This window comes from Rhynchophorus ferrugineus, unplaced genomic scaffold (assembly GCF_030347505.1).
Source record: "Rhynchophorus ferrugineus isolate W39M unplaced genomic scaffold, kcgeb_rfMv2 rfM1, whole genome shotgun sequence".
Classification (NCBI taxonomy): domain Eukaryota; kingdom Metazoa; phylum Arthropoda; class Insecta; order Coleoptera; family Curculionidae; genus Rhynchophorus; species Rhynchophorus ferrugineus.
The window spans coordinates 37,982,587-38,009,882 of record NW_027472580.1 but is presented as its reverse complement, the minus strand read 5'-3'; the positions used below and the strand labels follow the sequence as shown (position 1 = coordinate 38,009,882).

General features: G+C 29.5%; 1 protein-coding gene and 3 long non-coding RNA genes across 4 annotated transcripts; 2 read left to right on the top strand and 2 right to left on the bottom strand.

The window, feature by feature from the left end:
• The first annotated feature begins 1,739 nt into the window (after positions 1–1,739).
• Positions 1,740–13,591, top strand: LOC143196748 (sodium-dependent phosphate transport protein 1). Its single transcript, XM_076404696.1, has 8 exons — positions 1,740–1,925; positions 6,964–7,100; positions 7,159–7,477; positions 9,397–9,614; positions 11,720–11,869; positions 11,927–12,059; positions 12,118–12,365; positions 13,269–13,591. Exons 1-8 carry the CDS (start codon positions 1,850–1,852, stop codon positions 13,449–13,451), a joined length of 1,464 nt encoding a protein of 487 aa, XP_076260811.1. The 5' UTR covers positions 1,740–1,849; the 3' UTR covers positions 13,452–13,591.
• Positions 13,592–20,356: 6,765 nt separating this feature from the next.
• On the bottom strand, positions 20,357–20,605 carry LOC143196737 (uncharacterized). The gene is made up of 2 exons (XR_013005811.1): positions 20,465–20,605; positions 20,357–20,413 (listed from the first exon to the last, which is right to left on the bottom strand). It is a non-coding gene; the product is annotated as an uncharacterized LOC143196737 (long non-coding RNA).
• Positions 20,606–20,684: 79 nt separating this feature from the next.
• LOC143196730 (uncharacterized) lies at positions 20,685–21,144 on the bottom strand. The gene is made up of 3 exons (XR_013005806.1): positions 21,004–21,144; positions 20,880–20,952; positions 20,685–20,823 (listed from the first exon to the last, which is right to left on the bottom strand). It is a non-coding gene; the product is annotated as an uncharacterized LOC143196730 (long non-coding RNA).
• A 2,881-nt stretch (positions 21,145–24,025) lies between these two features.
• On the top strand, positions 24,026–24,601 carry LOC143196997 (uncharacterized). Its single transcript, XR_013005899.1, has 3 exons — positions 24,026–24,157; positions 24,257–24,346; positions 24,473–24,601. It is a non-coding gene; the product is annotated as an uncharacterized LOC143196997 (long non-coding RNA).
• The last annotated feature ends 2,695 nt before the right edge of the window (positions 24,602–27,296 follow it).

The window sequence follows — 27,296 nt, the reverse complement described above, 5'->3', positions numbered from 1 at the left end:
ACGCAATTGTTTTGCTATAAATAGTTGGTTTCCTATTTTATTCCAGTGTACTATAAGAAATACTAAGGCCTAAATATTATGGTCTTCATTAATAGTTTATTATGAATTTGTTCTGCTGATTTTAAGTATCAATGGGCCGAAAATTCTTGTTTTATTCACCATAATGCGACTTGCGATTGTTAGAAATTCGCTTGATTAATTTAGTCGAACTTGTTAGGGCCTCCAGGACATGATTTTCAGTTTCAATAAGAGGATCAATAATGAATCTAAGTAGGAATGTTTCTAAAAAACATTTTAGAAATTGAAATCAACAACTATTTCGAAAACTGGAAAATAATTAATCCAAAAAAATTGCGTTTCATTTCAGATCACTTTTGGTCAATTTATTTTTTGGTCACAGTAGGCTATAATTAGTTTCTTCTTGACTTCGATATTTATTCGATATAGTAGTACTATGTGTTATGATTTAAGGTCAATTTTTTCTTCTCCTTTGAAACAGGTAATAAAAGTGTATACCAAACATGGAGACATATTTAAAACACCGTGGTATTTACCTTGGTCATTGAATAAGCTGGCTTAATCCAGTTTAACTCCGATATATAGTTGTTAATCCATATTTTATCCAACATAAGGATGCATATTGCTATAGATGTTTATTGTGTATTATTATGTATCTATGATGTATATTAAAGTTATATTTATTTCTAAAACACGATATAAACATTACATACCGATTACGAAAATAGATAGAAATAAACGGAAGAGTCCATGTTAATTACGATTTTATTATATGTGTAATATGATATTCAAATATATAACCAGTATGGGATAACTTGTTCAATGTCATCTCATTGTTGCTGTAATTATATGGATGCTACCGAAATAATTTGTTTATTTGAGTAAAAGTAACTTGAAAGTAAATTAGCGGAATTATTTTTTTGTACAAATTAGAAAAATAATTTGTCATATTAGGTATAGAAAAAGTATACAAATCACATATCTCATTATGATATTGAATAGTTATATAATTCTTTTCTACCTATAACCATGTAAGTCTAAATATGGATCATTTAAAATATAACAAACAAATTATTGCCAAAATATTGATTCTAAATCTAGCTTAGATATTATTTTAATGTTATTTTATTTTAGTATACAGTAGATATACTGAAATATGTTTAAAATCAAAATAATTTATGAAATTTTGTATCTACTTGTACTCTCTTCTCTTTATATTTTTTTTATATAATTATTAAATTAATAAGTTCGGTTATAATTCATATGTTGTATGGAATGGCTATTATTGTTAATTAAATTATTTAATATTTATAAGACACATTATATCCTAAATAGTATATCCGTACTTGTAAAAATTATTATTGTCAAGTCATGATATAAAAAGCAAATTATAAAATAGATTAAAATTATATATATATATATATATATATATATATATATATATATATATATATATATATATATATATATATATTGTTTTTATATCATGACGTGATAATAGACAAATAAGTAAAAATCCATATATAAGTTACATTTATGTCAACATTTTGTTGTTATTGTTTATGGAAAACATATTGATATATAGTAAATATTAATTAATAAAATTAACATACACAAACTTGTATGGAACAAATAAGTTATTATCTGTTGTAACGGTAAAAACATCATGTTATTGGTTCAAATTTTCGTAGCCCAATATCAATCACAACATTCCACTGAAGTGTGACATCAAATCAAAACACAGGTTTTGTGGCAGATAAATATAAGCTCTCGAGTGTCAATTTGAAATCATTCAATAGTGTACTCTTAATTAGTGAACATCTTTAAAATAATGGCTACTGAGGGTACATTGAATACCGAAGCCGTTCAAGATAATGGTTTCGACTTTTTGTATAAAGGCCCTAAAGGTAATTATATATCATCGGGTGATTACTGTGTTTGGGTGGCAAGAAAATGATTTCTAAGAAAATTTACTTCATATGTTTATTTTAATATTTTGTGATCTTGTGAACCAATTATGATTATTTTCAAATAAGGATTATTTTCTAATTTTCAATTATCACGTAGAAAGATTAAAAGTTAAGGTTTCATGTGAAGGATATTACAAATTTCCTGTACGTCTTTGTTATTCTCAACAATCTTGCTAAACCAAGTGTGTAGTGAACGTGAATATTGTGTGGATAGTTTCCTGATGACTTAATATATAGTTTTAAATTTGTTATATTAGTGGTATTACTTAGAATTAAAGGAATATTAATAAGTGATAATACAGAAGTTAAATTATGTGCGTAATAAGTTGAATGATTGGAAATTTAATAGATTTATTACAATAAGTGAAACAAACTTTATGGGAAGTGTTTCATAATAAACTTTAATAAAAAAGTGACATATGACTACTGGTATAGGATCTGTAAAAGTGGTGATTATAATGTAGAATATAAAGTGCATTCAGGATCTAATTGACCTATTGATCGAAGACACACATCACACACAACAAGAATTTGAAATAATATATCAGTTGAGGAAAAACAGATTAACGCCTATAAATGATGAAAGTGAGATATACGTAATATATAAAAGAATTATCTGATATACACTGTACATAAGCTGAGCGAAAGAATTAATGAAAGAGTGTTAAAAAACTGTTGTATTTTCTTTATAGCGATTAGGTTTACACTAAATCTAAATCTCTAATTAATCGTATTGAAACAGGCATTGGAGCAAAATATTGCCATAGATAATTTAACACTTGCTGTGTTATATGTTAACCCTTGACGGCCATGATACTCCTCCTATCGATCACAAAAAATTCAAAGAATTGTCGTTTTACTTTGAAATTCAGTTTAACTGGCTGCTGGTAGTTTAGTAATAGTATGAACTTTATCAGCGCAGAATAAATATTATTGAAATCGGCGAAGACGTCGAAGATTTCCTTTAGCAAATTTAATCTAATTTCAATTACTTTTTGTTAAATGCTTTCGTTGACACATATCACCTTGTAATTATCTCGGGACGTTGTTCTTTTCGGCGTATTCTGTTTTTCGAATCTTTGAATTCACAGTTTAGTTAAATTAATGCCAAGACACCTCACTGACATGCCGTAGTTCGAATATTACACGGAAAAATAGTCAAACAGTAAGGATATAGAATCAAAGGTTCTCAAATTAAGGGCGGGCATAGACTACTATTTTCTCTCGGAAACTGTTCATAGTTACTATTAGGAGCTTTACTTAAAAATACATTTATTAAGAAAGTTTGATACAGATTCAAATATCAAATATATTAATCAAAATATTTTATAAATCATTATCTACAACTTCTTCCCATTTTTCTGATGACATGGCCGTACCGTGTTGAAAGAGCGATATTGATTGGGCAACTATGCACTTTTGCACTTCTTCAGCATTGCTTCAGCAGTACCGGTCAAAATTACGCTGCACCGATCTGAATAAGTGGTAATTAGAAAGCGCTATATATAGTGGAACAAGCAAAACTTCACATTTGAGCTTTGTATCCTTGACAACTCCCACAATCTTCACACTATCGCATTACCAATGTTACTCGCTATTGCTTGTATTTTTTGCAACAAAAACTGTCCGCAGACAGTTTATTCATCAAATAAATCTCGTCTCGTCTGTAATAAATCTTGCAATTCATTATCCTCGAACTTCTTTGGTCTTTCAGGCCACTATATGTCATTGTCACTTTTTAATAATTTTAACCAAAAACCTACCATTGAGATAAAACGGAACAACCATATCGTAAAGTTCTATAAGTGTTGAGTACCTTCTGCAGCACACATTTTCAAACAAACAATCTTCAAAATGAAACTTTAAAACAAAATTAATTAAAATTTAAAATATATTTTTGAGCATTCCCTGATTAGTGATATTACATGGAAAGCTATTTATTTATGTAAAGGAATGTTAAAACCATAGAATGTAATAATTGTTTATAGTGTTAAATGTGCTATTTTCCTTGTAAAATCCCTTATATATATTTCTGGTACTTTTGTTGACCACATCAGTTCTTTGATACTATACATGATTTGATTCTGAACTGCAACATTTCTATCCTTAGTTATTGCTTAGTGTTCTTAAACTCCATTGTATCACGGCTGGGTAATTGAGATATTGCTGAAACTCCAGCCAAAGGATTTGTGTCTTTATTCTCTTTTCTTGATAATTTATAAGAATGAAGTTAACAATATTAATACAAAGGGAAACTTGAAATAACCCTACCAAATTCGCCAGATTTTATTGCAAAAATAATAAGTGTGTATATTGAAGCCACCACTTGAAAAAAATTATCTTTCTACAGATGTGAAGGACTTACAATAGCGGCATACCAATTCCGCGACGTAACATTGAACCTGGTCCTTTGATCTGTTTATAGGTGAACTGCACATGTACAGATTTACATTCATTAATTCTTATTTTCCAAGCTTATGTCCAATTATTTATATTGTCACTTACCTGCTGTAATTTTTGTGAGGCAAATCTGATGATGAAACTTAAATATGACTCCTACGAAAAAAAAAACCTAGCAGAAAGCAAGGCCACGCCAACATCACATGCCATGTTTCTGAAGCATTCATTTCAAGTTCCTAATTGGGGGTTTAAATTTGAAATTCATCTTCAAATATTTGTACAAAATGTGATAAAATGGTTATGTATGAGTGTTCCACATGTTCCTGGATTTTGTACTGACCGGACCTACAACTTAACCTGGACTCCGAACCACGGTCCTCGACATTAAGCCTAGAGACTGGCGAGTGACCATTTTTGGAAATCATCCCATAAGACAACCGGTCTTACCCATCCTGGTTACCGGCGTGACTGGAACCATTTTTCTTGTCGGATTTTACACCCTTGCCCAGGATAATCACAAATATTAAGCAATCACAAACATAGATTTTACCACTGCGCCACCAAGCCGGTATTTTTTGAAAGATTTAGAACGTTACCAATGGACCCATAAACCCATTTTTCCAATGTTTCCATACCAATCTTTCAAATTTTTTTTGACTCATTTTTAAACAAGATAATTTTTAAATTCAATAACTAATAGTAATTAGGAAGTAGTAAATAGTGCTACTCGAAAGCATTAAATGCCAGGTTATGTAATAAACTTTTCAAAATTCAGCTAGTTTATTTAAAATCATTTTGTTTAAATAATGCATCTAATTTCTTTACACATGTTTGATCGGTCAAGATAGTTTTAATTAGCAGTACCAAAATCACCACACATAAATTGATAAAATATGTAAACCGTAATTTTCTAACAGTGTCTTGATAGTTACCATATTTGTAAAACTCTCGTATGGATTCACATGGCTTAGTAATTTATGCCGTGGACTCTGGTTTAGAGACCTAGTTAAGCAGTACAGTTCACATAAATCCTTTTTAGTAAATAAAAGCCTCTCGGGTTGAATTCACGCAGTAAGCTAAATAAATATATATTATTTTGATAATGTTACTGCCAGACGAATGTTACTTTCCACTAATATTGCTCATATTTTGACAGTCATGTCATCATCATAGTCGTCGCTACGTCCAATATCTAGATGGGGTTATAATAGCCCATTCAAGTAATATAATTCGTCAGTTTAAAACTATTATAGGCACTTATTAGGAAAACATTTTTCTGTGAAGATATTTGATTGTTTTTATAATAAAGTTTACCACGCAGGTACGGCACTGACCATTAACATTTAAGTAGAAAACAATTTAATTTCATAGTAATAAAAATAAAAAAGATAATTAAAGTCATAATAAAAACAATTAAATATAGTTCAATATAAAAATAAATATGTCGATAAAATATGAATGTAATATAATTGAATGGAAAAAAATAATTAAAAATTTTCTCTGGGGTCTTTTCCCTTTTTCATATTTGTTTTGTGTCATCTATTTAATAGAATTTATTAGAGATTCATCTTTTTGTTTTCTTATACTGAAAGCAAACTTTTAGTCTTTCCCTGTTATATATGGCGTTATTATTATAAATATTTAGTATTAAATTATTATAGTGTTAAAATTAGTAAATGTAAATTAACTAAAGCGCCCTTATGCCCTTCGCCTTCTCAGGTTCCTAAATACGAATGAAATGAATAAAAATGAATATAAGTCCTTTAAGTGATTTTTCGAACATGCTTGTTGACAAATGTATATTCCTGAAATGTGAGAGTATTGAACTTACAGTTAATCCTCTTTTAAAATGTTTGCTTTCAGGCGCTATTTCTTAATGGTGTTGCAATTGTAAAATAGTTGATTCAAGAACAAAATAATATCCAATGTTTGTATAGCTTTTTTAGGAACTGGTTAATTTGTGAAGTTATAAAATAAATAATTAAATAATTATTAGTATGAATAAACTTACCCCAACTTAGAACCACAAAACACGCAGTAACGATCATAAATTTCTTTCATACCTAATCCAGTTACCACCTTTGTATCCACTTGCACATTCTCTAAATTGAGGATGCATTATACTTATATTGCGCTATCGACTAAAATTGTAATAGTAAACTAATGATTATTAGAGTAATCACTAAACTATATGAAAAACTAAACATAGTCTTTCCCTAAGGCACACTGGAAATGGTGCTCAAAATAAAAACATCGCCCCATAGAAACAAAATCAAGTTTATTAAATAAGTTAATTAAATTAAAATAAGTAATACGTTCATAGTAGTGACATCTAGATATTGGATGTCGCGAAACCTTTCTCTAAAATTGACTATAATGTTAAGTCTCTATTTTCTCTGTGAATATATTGACAAATACATTTTTGGGAAGACTGTCAGAGAATAATTTGTTTTGTGAATTAGTACTAAAGCCAAGAAATGCTTAAAATCGATCTGTGGTTTAAGGAAATAAAGACTCAAATTATTTAACATTCATTTATATTAAATTAATCACCAGCATATTTAATTTTATTTAGGGCCTAAAATTGGAAGACGTCATATACAAATACTGCTGACCGCATTTGGTACAGGAATAATATTCTCTACCAAGGTAATGATTTCTCTCCTGTTGGTAGCCATTACTACCAAGACTTCATCCAACGAGAATATCCCAGTAAGCTCCTGAAAATATTCTTGAACAACTTTTGGACACATCATAATGTAACTTTTAGGTTTATCCTAGCGTTAAGCCAAACAATGGTATGATTATGTCGTCCATTTTGTGGACTAGTATGTTTTTCCAATTATTTTCTGCTCATGTGGGCAAAGAATACGGGTCTAAATGGCTTATTCTTGCAACAGCATCCTTAAATGCAGTGGCGTTTTGTTTGATACCTACAGCGGCATCTATCGGTGGCACAACCGGTATAATAGTCTGCAGATTAATACAAGGCGCAGCCCAAGGAAGTTACGCACCTTTAACGGCTTGTATAGGTGGCGCCTGGATACCAGTAGAAGAAAGATCTAGAATGGGTTATATAGGAACAATAGGTAACAACAATGATGTTAATTTTTTATTGATTTAATTAGTTTAAGTAATTATACTGTACAGTATATTTATATTATTTAATATAAATGGTAGTAATGAGTGGTGGTAAACAGATATCTAACTTTCTTCCATTAATTAATCTGTTATCAATAAATAATACAATTTCTCTTTCAGGCATTACCACAAAATGTACTTGGTTTTAATAAAAATTGAATTTTTATAATTTTTCTATATTCAGAATATTATATGAGCATTTAAAAAAAAAATATCAATATTTTTCACCAAATATTTTGTCACCATTGAGTGTTAAAGAGATAAAATAATGTTGTAAATAAAATATAATTTTCTCTATTCTTTGAGTAAATTAGGTATTAAGAGAAACTGAAATGATATAAAATTGATGCCTGTGATGAAGAGTGTTATGAAATGACTTGATATAACTTACTAAATAGTATGTCTGGTTTGGCAGTCTGGAAAATCGCGATTCGATTGCGAATGTATTCTGACTTTATTCAGATTGATCTCTTTCTTGATAATTGACTATTCTGTTTTGATTCCAAATTATTGTTGTTGACTTTTTCTTTCTTCTCAATTCTGATTAATCATCATTGTTGACTCTGATGATGCACCGTGTTTTATCATTAAGGCTCCTTCCTCGGGTTCTTGGTGGTGACCTTCCTCGGGTTCTTGGTGGTGACTGAGAAGGCTGGTTCAAGAAACCCTTTCCTGCATCCCATTCGTTCATTAAAATTTCTGAGAGGTTAAGATTCTTCCACTACCGGACAGCCAACCAGGTCCAACTTCTTACGCGCTTCGTCTAGACCCGAACCCATGCAGTACGCTTTTTACTATGTGTCTTCTGTTTTGCTCGGTGTCTTTCCTATCTTGGTCTGGATTCACCAGATATTCGATACAGTACTATATTTTATATTGCCTCAAGTCGTAATTTTTTTCCCATGTCACAATTATTAGAGCACAGCTAAATGATCTAATAAATTAGGTCGCTATACAATTTAACTAAACATAGATAAATAAAGTATAATTGCGCCGAAACAAGTCTTATGTATTAAAAAATAATAAGATTTCATCTTAAAACATCTTATTATCTACTCATCTTGAAATTTCTTCCGCTTATATTATTATTAAACTCTTACTTGATCCAATCATCCAACAAAAATTATTACAGAAAATTAATTTCCACTGTAACATCACTTGAACACATTTGGTATCATTTGGGTTCAAACCAAAGCATATGATGCAATTGCTTTAATTATAGTGACTTCGCCTTACTGCATTTTTAAGGTCCTTTATTTTAAAAAATTTTCTCCATCTGTCAGTAGTATACGCATTCCACATTGAAAAATATCTCAATTTGGGCTATTCAGACATTGAATTACTTACTAAATTTCTGTTCAGTTAGGCAATGAGTAATTAACGCAAGCAAGTAATCAAATCGGAAGAAGCTATGTTATATCAAACGAATACGGTTTCCAAATTATGGCTTCCCGTTTAAACATGTTCATTCCCGTATTGTACGTTAGATGTTTCATTTCAATTTGCACTCAATTCCACTATATTTTTGTCTTTAACATCAAATTTACTGATGTTAAGATTTTGAAACCACTGCCCACAACTTATTTAATTTAAATCAGAACTATCATGTACTTCTAAAAATAATCAGTGTGTCTACTCTGCCAATTTGTTTGATTTGTTTGAATGACACCAACTCTGCTCAAAACTCTAACAGAAGAATAATGATGATTTGTTACTGATTGAATACTGAATTACTGACTGAAATGATACTGATATAAAATCTCTAATACTTTCAAGTTAAAATTTTGATAAATATTCAATATTACGATATGGATTTTTTATATAAGAAAAAAAATAGTACGCAACGAATATACAACTTATTTTCTAGGAGTCACTGGATCTATCATTGTAGCAACTCTTGTTACTGGTGTTATTGCGGAATCACCCATAGGATGGCCTGGAGCAATTTATATATTTGGTGCTCTGAACGGTTGTTGGTGTATTTTATGGTCCTTGTTTGGATATAACAATCCAGATGTGCACCCATCGATAACCGTCGAAGAAAAAATGTATATTAAAACATCACTGCAACAAGAAACAACAACTGTAAGTCATTTATTATTTTTAAATTCATATCAAATTCAACTATTTGAATTCTTTTTTAATTATTAAATAACACTCCACAACGTACCAAAGAAAACGTTGCCTTCATTTGCCTGTATAAAATAAGTTGTTTAATAAGTTCTGAATTGAGTAAAAGATAAGCTATTGGATTTGTTTATTTTCCAATAAACAAGATGATAATTGAAATTGTAAATTTTTAAGAAATGTTCGATTAGAACTATATTTTAATTTGATTTTAATAATTATGGATAAGACCTGGAACACTCACCATGACCCTAAATCAAAGTGCATTGATACTTTCATTCGATGTTAAGTTATTAAGTTCATATAAATGAAACTATATGTTCAAAAATTCAGTATAATTCTCCTCAACTTCAATCATCAATCCAATTCAAAAGGTTTATAAAATTATATTCTGCAAATAATATTTCATTTTATAGTCGATAACCGGGCAAACATTTTTTTGGTCTATTTCTGGATACGAATTCGCGAAGTTGAACCAGTCATAAAAATTTGGTTATATTCTTATGAAAGATAAAATATTAAAATGGTGTCCAAATGGTTCTACTTAACAGGTTAATTGAAAAGTCCCCGGCCTACAATAGTAAAACATATTTTTTAAATAATTAGTGTTTTTTATCCAACATAATTCCCTTCAAGAGTGATACAATGATTATAGCGACCCTCAAATTTTTCGATATTATTTTTGTAGTACGATTTCTCTTTTGCTTCAAAATAGGTCTCAATTTCGGCGATCACCTCTTCATTCGACGAAAATTTCTTCCCAGCGAGCATTCTTTTGAGATCTGAGAACAAGAAATAGTCGCTGGGAGCCTGATCTGGAGAATACGGTGGATGAGGAAGCAATTCGAAGCCCAATTCATGGATTTTTGCCATCGTTTTCACTGACTTGTGATACGGTGCATTGTCTTGGTGAAGCAGCACATTCTTTTCCTTCAAATGCAGCCGTTTTTGGGCGATTTCGTCGTTCAAATGGTCCAATAACGCCATGTAATAGTCGCTGTTAATGATCATTCCTTTTTCAAGGTAGTCAATGAAAATTATTCCATGCGCATCCCAAAATACAGACACCATAAACTTGCCAGTCGACTGTATCGTTTTCCCACGCTTTGTAGCGGGTTCATCGTATGCAGTCCACTCGAATGACTGTCCATTGGAGTTCGGAGTGAAATAATGGAGCTATATTTCATCCAGTGTCCCATATCGACGCAAAAACTCGAGTTTATTACGCTTGATCATCTTCAAACACCGCTTCAAATCATCAACTCGTCGTTGTTTTTGATCAAAAGTGAGCTCGCAGGGCACCCACTTTGCACCGAGCTTCCTCATACCCAAATATTCGTGAATGATTTGATGTACACGTTCAGTTGATATCTGCTATTTTATTCAATTTCAATTTTCATTCATTCAAAATCATTTTGTTGATTTTTTAAATGTTTTCGTCGGTAAGAACCTCCGTCCATTGCGTTCACCGTCTTCGGTGCTCAATTCACCTCGTCTAAACTTAGCATACCAATCTTTGATGGTTGATTTTCCTGTCCGGAAACTCGGCATCAAGTCAAGTTTTTGCTTCAACTGTATTTTTTCCCTTCAAAGAGCAATATTTTATGAACGCGCGAAATTCCTTTTATCCATTTTTTGACAATAATAAAAGTTGCTTCACTGAAAATGTTATAAATCACAAGCTAATAATCCGGCAGCTGTCAAATTTATACACGCATCTTTTGAGGGTTAGTGCTAACTTAAAAAAATATGGATTTAATTCTAACGCCATCTATGTGTCAGGCCGGGGACTTTTCAATTGACCTGTTAGACGCATTGAAATCCTGGTTGTGTAATATTCATTCCGCAATTCCGTTAGTTTATTTAGAATCTATCGTTTTGGTGTAATAATACTTCTAATTCCTTAAACCTTTTTGATCGACCAATACAGTTCTAATTAACATTATCGAAGCCACTACACATCAAATATTAAGTTTTATTGTTAAAATATGTAGACTGCAATTCTCCAACAATAATCTGAAACATTTGTTGATATGCATTGGTTAATAATGATTGTTTTTCAGAAAATTCCTACTCCTTGGGTCAAAATATTCACTTCTATTGGCGTTTGGGGCATTATACTATCACAGATTGGATCTAATTTTATCATGACCATGTTGTCAACAGAAAATTCTCAGTTTGTATCATATGGATTGGATTTTGACGTCAGTGAGGTAGAGAAAACAACCATCGAAAGTGTCAAGGTTTTCATGCTTAAATGTAAATTTTAGAATGCTCTAGCCAGTGGCTTACCAACACTTCTTAGTATAGCTTGCGGAGTAGCAATGGCGTTCTTGAGCGATTATTTGATTACTCATAAGATATTAAGAATAGTTAACGCTAGAAGATGTTTCCAAATGATAGGTATTTACTCATGTAATATTATATGAATGTAACAAAATTTCTACCTGAATACTTGTAGGTGTTACTGGTGCCGGATTGTCCTTAGTGATATCAACTTTCGTCCCAAAAGAACATCATTATTGGGTTATTCCTCTACTATGCTTAGAAAGTTTCTTTACAATGACCTGTATGGTTGGCGGTAGTGACATCAGCGGTTACGACCTATCTCCAATGTTTGCAAGTGTCATATATGGTGTTTCAGGAACACTTTCAGATGCTGTGGGTCTCTTTGCACCCCTGATAGTAGACTGGGTGGTATATGATACGGTAAGTATATAGCGACTTTAATATTTTCTATTTAAACCGATCTAAGCTACACAAACTTAAATATCTAAAGCATAAAAAAATCGTTAGAAATTATTGACAATTTTGCTCATTACCTAACGAGATATACTGAACTGAAATAAATGTGTTGTCCCAGAAATGATATGCTGATGTTGTTAGTAAAGTGTCTATCTATGTTGACTATCTGTATGATTTCTAATAATATATCTCAAAATTATTTCGTACAAATTAGGGTGATTATATAATTGTCTGAAAATCAGACAAAGACTTCCATATTTTTTTCATTAACATTACAATTACCAAACCAGTGATAGGTAACTACTTTTCCGATCAAAAACTTTTTATTGTTGTGTAGTTTGTAGCATACGGCGAAAATGTATATGCTTCTCAATATAAGCGGATTTTCAGTTTTCTTTAAATTTATGTCGTTATATATGGAATATTAAATTATTCAAATCTGCCGCAGATAGTGACGATGATACGAATCCGGGTGATCTATCTATATACCCGGTTAAATTTTAGAAATAATGTGACTTATGTCGGACTTTTAAAGGCATAACAACTTCAAATAAAAAATTATTGAATTTGTTGATTAAAGATTGCAGCAAAGACACAGATCTATTCAGCTAATAACCAACTTCTAACTACGACATAAATGCAGTAGTAGAAAGGGTATTTTCTCTAATGAATAAATTGTGAACCATTGAAAAAAAATCTGGAGAAAACCATATCCAGTTTAATTTTTATTTAAAACAGTTCATTTACATTCTTTAATATTATCAATAAAGATTACAGACAAAAGCTATAATAAATACTGAACAAACTAGAATATATAAGGTATTGGTTATTTATTCCTAAATTTATTAATTAATTTTATTTTAATAGAGTAATTCATCTCAATGGACATTAGTTTTTGGCATCACCGCTATTATCGGTATAGCACCATCAATCTTCTTCGTACTGGTAGCCAGTGACAAGCGTCAAGAATGGGGAGATTATCATGCACCACCAACGAATACTCGAAGGCTAAGCATTAACAGTATCACTCATGCTGTGGTAAAAGAATAAACTAAATTATTTTGGAAGTATTAATAAATTCAACTAATTTATTGTATTATTTGATTAATTTTATAAAATATTTTTTTATGAAATTGTATATAAAATAAATAGTCTTTTTCTTTGGAAAACTATAAATGTATAGTTATATTGATATACCTTTACAAAACTGTATTTCCCCCCCCCCCCTTACAAAATTTAAACAATAACAAAATTGGTCAACGTAAATCAAATAATCGAATAAATTGGGGCATCAAAGAAAATGTTCATGTCTGTACAGATTAGAAGTGTTAAAAAAGCTTTTTTGATAATATTCACAAATCGATGATTTATCCATTAGTGCCCACTATTTATAATCAAAATATGAACCGTACAAGAATTAATAAACTATTAACTATAAAATAATTAACCCTAAAAAGCAGCCTTTCGCCAATGACAGGGTCAGAACCAAAATAGCTGATGTAGTTCCTTGGTTGTAAAAAACCTCTCGATTGCCAGTAAATAGCAACGTTAGAAAATCAGACGGAAATCTACCAAAATTTACCGAATAAGATTCTCCAGAATTATCCATTACTAATATAGTCTATCCAAAGTAAAATCTATTAATTTTTTTTGTACATACGTCGTCAAGATGTTTAATGTATTGTCTGCCGCAATTTGTAAATTCGTTTCAGAATCAGATAATATTTTCCTTCTCATTTTATTCGAGTTAAAAAGAGACACAATGCTATCTTATAAGTTCGAACATTATTTACCTATATTTTAAAATGAAACGCAAGATTTCAACCCTGTTTGTTCTACTCTTCCACTTTAACAGAAGTAACCATTAAATCATTAGTTGTCTCTAGTAATCAATACTATGTGTTCTTATAATTTAATTTAAATCTACTCTTATCGGTACATTTATCCTTTTGAGGGTATACTACTTTAGCACCCCGTAAAATTGTATCAACCATTTCATTTGCAGTAAATTGATCTTTCATTTTATTCTTTTCGACTTTTGTCAACCTTTTGTAACAAATTTCATATTTATGCCCCATATGTGTCTCAATATATTCAATGGATACCTCACCTAAGATAGATGTTATTATTAAAACAAATAGAGACTAAAATATAGTTTTAATTATTACCCATAACTGCAATTTTTCCTATTACTCTTGATGTACAAACTCCATTAATGAATTGACTATCTCTTACTTGATCTTCATGCCCCACTCGTGTCTTAATAAATTCAATTAACACTCCATCTCCATAGCTGACATACTGTAAGTTTATCAGGGGACAGATAATTCTTCTTGCTCTTGGTTTAGGGTGAAAACCTCGCATATAAATATTTATGAATCAAATCAATGACAAAATATAAAATTAATAACAAAATCAAAGGAAACTTCTACTCAACTCAAATACTGCGTTGAAAATTGAACTAGCGTTTCAAATTATATAGCGTCTAACTAGTCGACAGTAAAAAAACTAGCGACTGAAAATATTTGTGTATTATGTATACGACGACCAATATTTCCTGGTCGTTCTCGAAGATGCGACGTTTTGTATTAATACATATATAACAAATAAACAAGTACCTTCTTAAGTTAAAATTAACAGTAATATGAGGAAATATCACTTCACGCCACTTATTTCGTAGGAGCATTTTGTGAAAGGGTTTAGGAAACAAAAACTAATGTGCTTTAAAAAAACTGTTGTAAAAGGACATTAGAAAGTCATCATGCAATTCTAACAATATATCTATTTAATACCAATTTTACTAACATAATTATATATACAAGCTGGCAATTTGGAAATAATTATTAACTCCTAAAGATTTAATATTCAGCAAGTATGGCTTGGTTAAAATAAACAAATGTATTAAATTTAAGTAAATTTAGTATTACGAGTATAGTGTTACATGTATTAAGGATAATATATAGTATATTAGTGTGATAAAGCTGCACTGAATAGTATTATGGACAGAGTCACTGAAATATCAAAAAAATATATGAAAAATATAATGTAGAATCACCGAAAAGAGACCGTCCTGATACAAATGGGGTGACGAATCAAGATCAACTTGATGTTAGCTGTATCAGAGATCAAATATAAGACATGTATAAAGACAGTGAGTACTTTTTTGAATATAAACTTAATTTAATACAATTAATTCAGAGGAAACTGTTAATCTGAAAAGTATAAATTTAAAGCTTAGAGATATGCAGCTCCTTGAGGATTATAGAACATACTTTTATAGACTGTTAGGTAATATAGGACTGTAGGTAATATACGATAACTGTAGAAAATCTTTTTGTAGAGTGTGAAAATTCTATGTGCACAGATATATGTGTAATTGTTCAGAATATACACAAGCATTTGGTAAAGATGTATGAGAATAGAAAGAATATTAACTGTTTTGCAGATATGGTAAAAGCATTAGGGCGAATGCAGTGATTAAATCTAGTTTTATCAAGAAAAATGTATACAGACGGTGACATAACAAACTAAGGAGAAATACAATGATATCAAAATTACTTTACAAGGAAACACTGTACCGAAGCGTAAAGGCTAAATACGCTCTCTAATGAAAGTAAAACATATTACTTGGATATATAACTATTAATTAGGTAGACTAGGCCTCCAAGGGATACCATTACATAAAAAAAAACGCGCCAGGATCTCCAACTCATGAGTGGTACGGAAAAATGTAAATATAATGAAACACAATCCTAACCTCCGTACTATTACAACTGAATAATTAACTGTAGCTTTAAATCCTTTAATAATATATGCATTAGATGTACTGTAATGTTAAAATAAACTATATTTTATAACAGTAATTTTTAATTTAATAATATATATTTTACTTATATTAGAATTTTGTTATACACCACAGGCAAAATGAACTAAAACTTAGAGTTGATGCGACAACATTGCCACGTTTTAACGCCATCAATTCAAATGACGTGCGTTCACTACTATTTTGAATAGATTATAAATGTAGAATATGTATTAAGAACATCTGAATATTTAAATATCGTTATAAAATTTTAACAGATATAATAAAAAACATTATATAAATGCCCACAATACGAAATTAAAAACTTGTGGACAATTATTCTTAACTATAAAGGTCAATTGCTTAGCAGTTACTTAAATATCAGTTTTCTTGCCGCTGGCAAGTTTCTTATTGTACTTGAACCCAGGAATCCTCAGCATCATTGTTCCATGTAACCAATGTTCGAGATTAACCAATTCTCTTCTTTATTTTACGTTTGGTTTCTTTTTGGGTATCTCCCTGAAAGGCAGTATGAATCTAACGGAGTATGTTGCCTTTTGGAAACCCCCGTTAAGTATATATTTCGCCAATTGTTTGCATCCCTGTTATGAAGGAGTGTTGAGTAAACCACTTACTTCCGACATATTAAACATTTTTACGAAGTCATAGAACCTATATACCACCAGAGCTTCATTAAAAAATATCACAAATGATGATTGAGGTTCCATCAGCACTTGTTTAAGAAATGAGTTATTAACAAAGGCGTCATTCAAATACACAGTTAAGAAATAAAATTCATAATATGAGTGACCAAAAGCGAATTGACAATCTTTATATGTCTTCAATAGTCCTACTTTTTGTAAAGTAGCTGAAAAAACTAGGATTTGTTTTTTGGAAATGGTTTGGCCGCTTAATTTTGAATCAAGTAATGCGTCAACAAAATATTAAAATCCTCTAGTGATGAATTAGTGTTTGAATACAAAAAAACGCGTTTTGTCTTTTATACTCTTCCAAACATTGATCCAAGTATATAAATTTTCCTACAAAGGCTTTTTGGACAATTTGTTTGTTACAGATATTTTTTAAACCAGTCGTCTGCCTGTATCTCGTATGGTATATAAACAATCATTATCCGAAAATCTACGTCCAATTTTTCATACACAGAGAAGTAGCGATTTAACAAAACCATATATTTAGCGCCATGCTTTTGTTAACATTAAGTTCGATATTTAAATAAAAACAATGGTAGTTTAAAAAAATTTCAGTTGCTTGACATACTAATATTACATCAGGTCATGTTTCATTTTTCTTAATTAATAACTAGAATTTAGAATACGACATGGGTGCATTATAAGTTGCATTAAAGAGACTCCAAAATTGATCTTTTATATTAAGGGGAAGTTCAAAACACGTAACATTGCCATTGTCGCTTATTGTCATCTATGTCAAATTTTTAAAAACACTAAAACAAAGAAGAACATTATTAAAAGTACATACAACAAATAATTATACGTACATTAATTTTGAGGCTGTAGGATATTGCTGTTGGTAGGTCTACAGTAGGTCTTGGGTCAGCAATTGATAGCATCTAACCAGATATGAAAATGAGAACATTCACTAGTGGAAAAACGCAGAACTAAGATAAAATATCACAAAATATAATTAAAAAAATAACCATAGTTCATTTTTATAACACTAAAAGCCTATTTTATGTTAGACAGTCAGCACAGCTCAGTCAGGTAGCAGTTTAGAAGTGGTAATATTTTTACCAAACTAGGACCTCGCAATCTTAATAACACAAACAACAATTTATACTTGTTCACAATTCGACCATCGAATTTGATTCCATTTGATTGATATGCAGTGATAGGGAGGAAGACGTAACAATCTGTGGCCATATTATTTAGCCATCTGCCCTAATGTGTATCTTTTTTCAAGCCTATTTCTAAAAAAGTAAATAACATAAACTGCAATTAAACTTTTCAAAACATCAGCAACTTAGCATTTAGCAGTAAAAATACCTGATCCACAACCGCATTTTAGTGGCCAGAGGCGTCCTCCATTATCTCGTTCCTGTTCGAAGTAACTAATTAAAGACACAATCTGTTTCTGACTTTGACTATTTAATAGCTTCCGTATTTTCAACCAGAGTAATAATAAGTAGCGATTTCAAATCTATCAAAACAAACAAAACGTTAAAACAACGTTTGACGGTTAATAACCTGTAGTTATTATAAATAATATTTTGAAGAATGTTGCAGATATTTGACAACCGGACGTCTTTTGTAGGATGAGTCGGTTACATGTTCGAACGAGTCAGACAGCATTGTATCTCTTTTTAACTAGAATAAAATGAGAAGGATATATCGTCGGATTCTAAAATGAATTTATAAATTACGACAGGCAATACAATAAACATTTTGATGACGTGAGTTCTCTGTTATTTTGAATAGATTATAGATACATACCTGATTACAATTTATTTCTTCATATCTCTCTTCATATTAGAACTGCTACAAAAACTTCTTTTGAAAATAGTTACAAATAAATGATTTATCCATTACTAACTACTATTTGTAACTAAAATATGAATAGTACAACAAATAAACCATAAATAGATATAAACAATAAACATAAATATAAAGATCTACAACAGCCACTGTCAGTGCCAGGGTGAAAACTGTACTAATGTAATGTAAACATTTTTTAATTATAAAAAACTTTTAATTAGTATATTAAAAACAGCTATATATTTAGCGAAAAAACATCGACATCTCTTTCCTCCAACATATCGATATTATTTTTAAAATATCGAAAACGATCGGTGGCAATACTCCTATCCTGTCCATCCCCCGTCGATCATATGTAGTTTTTAACATCGAAGTGAACAAGTTTTATATCTATCAATGATTTCTGTTCCCATGAAAATTTCTTCCACAAAAATAGTAGTGAGTATTCGAACAAAGTTAACATACACAAGCAACAAACGAACCATTCCTACTAATTGCAAGGGTTTATAGGAGCTATATATTTTGCGAAAAAATATCGACACTTTTTTTCTCCGATATACCAATATTATTTTTAATATTTTGAAAACCATCGGTGGCCAACACCCCTCCATCCATTCTCCCGTCGGCCATATGTAGTATTTAACATCAAAATGAACAAGTTTTATATCTATGAACGTTTTCTGTTCCCATGAAAATTCCTTCCACGGAAATAGTAGTGAGTATACGAACAAAGTCAGCACACACAAGCAACAAACATTCCTACAAAACATGAAGACTGCTACAAATCCTTAGGCCACCACAAATACTCCCATAGTAGTGAGTGATCGAACAAAGTCAATGCAACGTTCCCTACAAATATTCATACATAATAATTACAATAAAAATAATAAATTATTTTTTATTTAAGTATAACTAAGAATTTAAGCAAATGTTTCGAAAATACATGAGAAAATACTATGTAATTCGACAATTTGTATATACAACAAATACAAATATTAATTTAATAATAATTTTTGATTACTACGATATCATTTTAAACGGGAATTTACTAAATACTCTGTTACTAATGATATTAAGTATACTTTTTGGCTTAAATATAACACATAACAATATCTTTTCTATATTTTGTGTGATATAGTCCCGAATGTAATATAATCAATTAAGATAACATTATCAAAGACATAAAGCAATAAATCATTTAAAGATATATAAATGGATAAAATATCGACAGCTACAAAAATTTTTTTAAAGTATTGTTTCAACAACAAAACGTGAAAAATCAGGTCGTTACAACTTTATCATTTTTCACAATAGGAATTAATTCCTATAACATTGTTGATATCTTCTCATTGAGCTAACATAAAAAATTTAAAACTAACTTATTCAACAATTCATGTATTATACTTAATACTTCAAACTACTATAAGTTTCTCATTGTTAACGTACTTCTGAAGGACCTATACATATTTTAATCAAGCTACATTATACAGTAGGGAAAGATATAAATTTGTAAAAATAACTATTCTAATGCAATTTTATTTTTGACCTAACATAACATACAAATATGTAATATATATTAATACAGTTCAGATATTTCATATATTTTAATTTATATCTCAATGATATTTGTAATTAAAACAAACTTCTAATATATAAACTATATTACAGTTAAAAGCTCCCAATAATATCACAATTTATCACTATAATAAATAAAGTAATTAATTTTTACTAATAGCAAAAAATTAGCTTACCAAGTTGGCATTAGTCTATTGCCGCAAATGGTATTTTCTTAAATATACTATGAAATGAGGTAAAATATTGTTTAATATTCGACAACACTCTGCTTTTGTGTATTCTAACTTATGGTTGTCTGGTGCATTATTTAACTGAATACTGTCAAAATCATCAATTTCATCAATTAAATGAGTCAGTTCTACATTCCAATTGCCCAATTTATTTGCATCTTCCCAAAGAGTAAGTACAATTAACGATATCGCCATTCTCCCAGTACGTAAATATGTTTTTAATATGTCAAGGCACCTTGGATGTTCAAGACAGTTTCTGATATGTGTACTGAATTGTTGAATTTGCAAAGAAGTAAAACTCATAACTGAAAGTATGAAATAATATTATGTTACAAAAAATATTTAAATATATGATACTAACCTTTACTGTTTGAACTCAGCACAAGTTTAATTTAAATATATAGTTATATTACTTGTACCTCTTCCTATTCTAGCTACAAATATATTTATATTTAATAATGAATTTATATTGCCAGATTCAAAACCTTCTTAATGTGATGTTTGAACCTTTTTAGTTTCATGTTTTACATTAAAAACATTTAATATACTTAACACAGCGCAAATGTGCTATACATATACCAGTTCTTTCCAAAATTAGATATATGCTCACAAAACTTAAACATGATCTATATTTTGTAACGTTGATCTATAAAGATACGACAAGACATAAGAGTTAGATAAACATAAGACTATATATATATGCATATAAAATGGAAATTAGAGACGGCGTAAAATATCGATATCTTTCGCCGATGTTTTTTTAACTAATATATCGATACTTTTAACAGTCGATATTTTTGGATATTTAAAAAAATAAAGATAATTCATAAACATCATAAAAATTGCTTAATCGCTTTCAATAAATCTTCAAAATTAGTTCTTAATTTTAGAGGTTTATAAAAAATATCACAATTTTTTATAATATTTAAAGAACAACAATACTCTTATTTTTTCTTAAAAATATCAATATATTTTTTTGAAATGTCGATATTTTGTTGCCAAGTTGTATAAAAAATTTCCGATATTTTTTTTCCCAGGATATAACAATATATTTCTTGGTGGGCGAAAGACCTAATAGAAATAATAAAAATAAAACCCCAAAAACAAATGATATAGCAGCAAAATTCCTAGTTCGTAAGCATGTAGAGAACATAGAAAAAATAGAAATTTTAGGGTATAGGCGACCTTGGGGAAATGATTTGTTTAGTTCAATCAACGGTAGCACTGCGATCGCAAATTATGATTGGCTAGTTTAAATTCCTGGTGCCGCCGCTAACATGGAACTTGGTCGATCAAATTGCGTGAAGCAGCATTTTCTATGGGCGTCCGTTTTTAAGTTTGTTGTTTTTGTTCAGATCAAGAAATCTTCGTTTTACGTTGTGTATATTTTCTGTTTTACATTAATTATTATGGAGTAATAATATAAAAATTGATGACAATACGTCAGCGTAGTAAAAGATGTAGTGTACCGGGATAAGAATCTACTACGGAAATTAGACATCGTTTCCCAAAGAATGATCTCGCTCCTTTCCGAAAATGGATTGATGATGAATGATTGAAAAATGATTTTAGTGAAAAATTTAGAATTACCCTTCCTTCACTAATAGGTATAAGGGTAAATGTATATCCAACATTGTATTTATCAGGTACATATAAAATTATCTATCTACTACATGTCTGTTTATATATTGTTTATTTACAGAAAATCAAAACCTACTTATGAAGATGTTAGTAGTAATAAAATTCAATAAATCTACCAAGTTGTTCGTATGCTGTCAGTGTGATGTCTCTACATAAAGAAGTCTTACAAGAAGGTAATAATTAAGTTAACTGGATAATTAGTAGTAATAAATACTACTTTTAATTGTAAAATATCCCTAAAATATTTGTAATACTTTTACTAATTGTTTTACTATTGTAAACTTTTTAGAGCAATCAGTGTTCAATAATTTTATAGTAGAGCTATTTTAATTTGAGTAGATTGAGTATATTTAAATTTGATTACCTTGTTAAGAAAATATTTGTTATGGTGCCATCAATTAAAAATTTAATTGCTACTTTTAGGGGATTTATTACCTTAAAGAAATCTATTTTGTCTAAATTTACAAATAACTACATTTGTTTAACAAATCTTAACCAATATTGCTTAAAGAATTTTGTTGGATCTATTAGAGGTCATGGAGGTAGAAACATCATCCTTCATGTAGTATGTTCAAGAAATCTTTAAAAGGGCACATCATCACAATTTTTTCACATAATTCTCCCGGAGAAAATTGTGAAGAAGATGAACATGTTAGATAACTTATATTATTTTTTAACGGGAAATCTAGTACCACTTGAGGTTGTTAAATCACCAGTTGATCTATATTTTCAGTTCCAGAGAACTTTGCTCTGAGGAAAACAAGAGTCTAATATTGTATTTTAGTTTTATTTCAGGCTATTTAACAAAACTTCTGAAAAAAGAGACAACATGCAATATTTGTCTACATTCTATATTAAGTAGTTCCACAGATTATATACTCTAAAATCTAAATATCTTTAAAAAGCACATACATTTTTAGTGTTTCAACTGTCCAATCCATAATGATTTTCAAGACCAAATTTTAAATTTATTATGAGGTGTGATTTTTGGTTTAATAGAGTTAATGCAATATCAACAGGGAAGGATTTAAGGTTTACCTTCTATATATCAAGATAAGTTAGAACTCTAATAGATCCCATAATTGTTTTTTTTTGCTTTTATATATTTATATTATTTACACTTATGTATATTTGTATAGGATTTTATTTTAATAAATTAATTTAAAAAAATTAAATTTGATTTTCATTTTAATAATATTGGCCAGTAAATGTGACGTCACAAAGTAATCAGGAGAAATGGCAGACCAATCAAAGCAAAGTATTTTCCTTACAGGTTTCCATAACTATTTTAAAGTAACCAATCAAATTCACGTTGTCAGCGCCACCAATGATTGAAGTAAGCAAAACTTTGCCCCACTACTTACCGTTGCAGTTGCCCACCCCTGATAGAGAACATAGTTTTCTCTATATTTTGCCATCTAAATATGGGGAGAGAAGAAAGGTAGTAGGATTGTTTTAAAAATATGTATAGACAAAAAATTTCGATTATCAAACTTATTTTAAGCGATATCGATATATCATTTTTCTTCATTCTAACTAGTGTTGGGAACTATCGACTGTTTAATAATTGACTACTTTTTACTATCGACTGTTTCAGTCGCTATTTTTGGTTCGACTGTTTTTACTAATAACTGTTTTCAGTCGCTATTTTCGGTCCGACTAATTTTATTACTATTTACTATCGACTGATTCAGTCGTGTACTTTTAATTACTATTTTCGGTTCTACTAGTGCATTTGACTGACTTTTAACAATCTGGCTGTGTTGTCCTACCCGCTACATTGAAAGTAATGCATCGAATTTGTGCTTTAATAGATTTATATGTAATATATGTGGTTTTATTTTTTTTGTAGTTTGCTTGTGAATAATTATATATTGTAAATTAACAGTAGCATTTTGGAACGCTATTTTTCAAGGGCAAAAAAATAAAATTGTAAATGATAAATAATAAGATACTTTTAACTGACACAATAGGTAATACTTTGAGCTGGTAAAATAGGTAATACTTTTTTGATAAACTTTTACGATTTCTGTTCAAACCTTTTGTTTGTCAAAACTATTTTGCTAAAATCTTGAAAACTAAAATTGGGTTCCGAAGGTTTCAGAAGTTGCATGGATTCCAAGAGATTTGAAGACATTTTTGCAGAGCAGTTGTTAAATTTCGTTTTAAAATATTAACGGTAAAGAGGTGAATAAATTATATATAATAATTATATATTTATTAAATATATATTATATTATTTGTATATTATATTAATTGTTATATTGAATATTTGTAATAAATACATTTTCTGATATTCTCTATGATTTCCAGGAATTTTGCAAATGAATGGGGAAAAAATTTACAAAATTGTCTGTTAGATGTCATCAATAAAAGACTGACAATTTTAGAAATGAACACGATATGCGGGAAATCCACATTTTTAGATCCTAGATTTAAAAAAGCAGGATTTATTATTGCAAATAATGTTGAGGCGATACAAAAAATTATCACAAAAGAGGTATCTTCCATTCTAACTTCAAAAAATACAAATATAATTCCATAACTCGAAATTCAAGACACCACTACTGACCAAGAATGTATTGACATCTGGAAATATTTTGATAAAAAAAAATGGCTAGAATGAAAAAAGTAATTACTCCAAGTACTGCAGCAACTTTACAGATTAAGCAATATTTGGAGATACCATTTATTGGGCGTTTAGAAAACCCATTGGATTTTTAGCAAGCCCATAAAATGGCACTACCTGAATTATATAAGCTACACATAAAACATTCCTCTATACCCGTAACGTCTGTCCCCTTGGAACGAGTTTTTCAAAATCTGGGCAAATAATTAACGATCGAAGAAATCGCCTCAAGGGAGAAAAGTTGAACGTGATAATATCCCTGAACAGTAATTTCAAAATATTTCCGTTCAAAAATAAATAAAACTTTTATTTAAAAAGGGTTTGGTAGTTTTAGGTACATCTTCGATTAGATTTTTCAATGATTGGGTATACATTTACATTTTATTTAGTATTTATGGTTTTTGAACATCTTTAATTTTTAGGTTTTGTTTAAGTTGTATTGTACTATTCATATTTATTATACTATGTTACTTAATAATAACAATTAATATATTAAAACATGATAAAACATTTATGGTGTTAGTATTCTATTCCTTTTTATAAATCTACAGAACATTCAGTATAAAAGTAATCGTACTTCCGTTAAAATTATATTATATTATTTATTACATGTTAATAGAAATTAATTTTTTTTCCTTTTAGCTTTTAAAGTTAGCACGTGAATTAATATATATAAATCTGTCACGCTTATACTACCCTTGCAAATTACATATTAAAAATCATATTTAAAATTAACTGCTTCAAGCAATTGTTTCCGTACTTTCGTATCTCACAATGTATACAGACAAGAATTCCTACATCTTCGTCTGACATCACGAATTGACAAAATAAGTTGGACCGTGCATTTAACTGAAAATAGTAATCACTATTTTGCTAATTTCCGCTAAAACGCTAGTTTTTTAACTATGGATTGTTTCTACTGTTTTCAGTAGATAGCATATAGTAATATACTATATATATACACTATATAATAAAAAAAGTAAATATATATATATATATTTACTCTATGGTAGTATAGGTATATTTACTCTATGGTAGATAGCTCCCAACGCTAACTCTAACCCTACTTTGCCGCTAAAAACGACTTGATGACCGAGTGTGGCCGATGTTTGATCACAGAACACAGAAATAAGTCTATAATCATAGAATACAGAAATATATCTATTCTACGTTTATAATATAAAAAGTAAAGTATCTGTATTTTGTGGTGGTTGATTGACAAACACTAACATTAGTTCGATATGATCCTTCAAAAAGTCGAGATTTTCGTATTTTTTTCCGTTTCTGCAGTCCTTTTCTACTAGAAGTACTTGGAAATGCTGATACAAATATGATAAAAATAGATATTCAACATAACTATTCAGGAATCCTACAATTAGATGTAACTTAAAAGTTTAAAATTATGCGGACTCATATTGGCGAATTAGATCTATGAATACCAATTTAAGAGAAAACTTCACTTAAATATAATTATATATAAAAATCATCACTTATAAATATAAAGCATTTTACCATTGCCCCTTTTGTTGAAGTAAATTAAGTTTACTGTTTTATAATTGTTACTTTCCCTGATTAAATATTATAAAATTATTAATAATTCTTTCAACTGATGTTCTGCTTTGTACACATTATTCAATTTTATAATAATGATTATGTATAACATTAATTCTAATGCTGTTACTTAATGAGTGGTGGTTTTGCGAGCAGGTTGAAGAATAGCTTGAAGCGTAGATCAGATACATAGGTACAAAAATATTTTTTGTCTCAGAAATAAAAAGACGTTATATTCACATGGAGAAAACATGCTTCAAACATATAACAAAAATTACATGATTTTAGTGCCATAGAAAATAATATTTGATAGCACTTACTTAAAATTTATTTGGTGTAAAAATTAATGTGATTGCATTAATATGAAGGTATCGTGTTGCAGACTTGACTAGAAGCGGTAAAACTTATATATACAACTGGCGGCAAATGTGTAAATCAATATAATAAAGCAAATATTTACAAAATATATGTAGTTTTCCAAACCAAGGTACAGAATGATTTAAAAAATAGCCCAATTTGCTCCAGTTGTTACTTATTCCTAAATTGTGAAAACTTGTAAAATGCAATGATAATAATTTACATTGTTATTATTTAGGATAGTTTTTAAGCAAAACCTATTTATTAGCTCATATAAATGTACGAAAAAGGAAAGTTGACCTCCGCTACCGTTCCTAACATAATACAATAAACGGCACTAATAATAACTCTGGGCCACAAAATTACATTTTAATTTGCATGTATTGTTAATATATCTTATCCGACCCTGTTAGTATTTTAAGGTATTTTGTAGATTTGATATACAGACAACAGCAAAGAAATATTGTTTAAATTGGCTTTCTTCAACAACCACTGGTGTTTCTTAACCACTGTTCTTTTTAGACATATATATATATATATATATATATATATATATATTATAGATGTTCATATGTAGATTTTTCCATTTTTAATCATAAT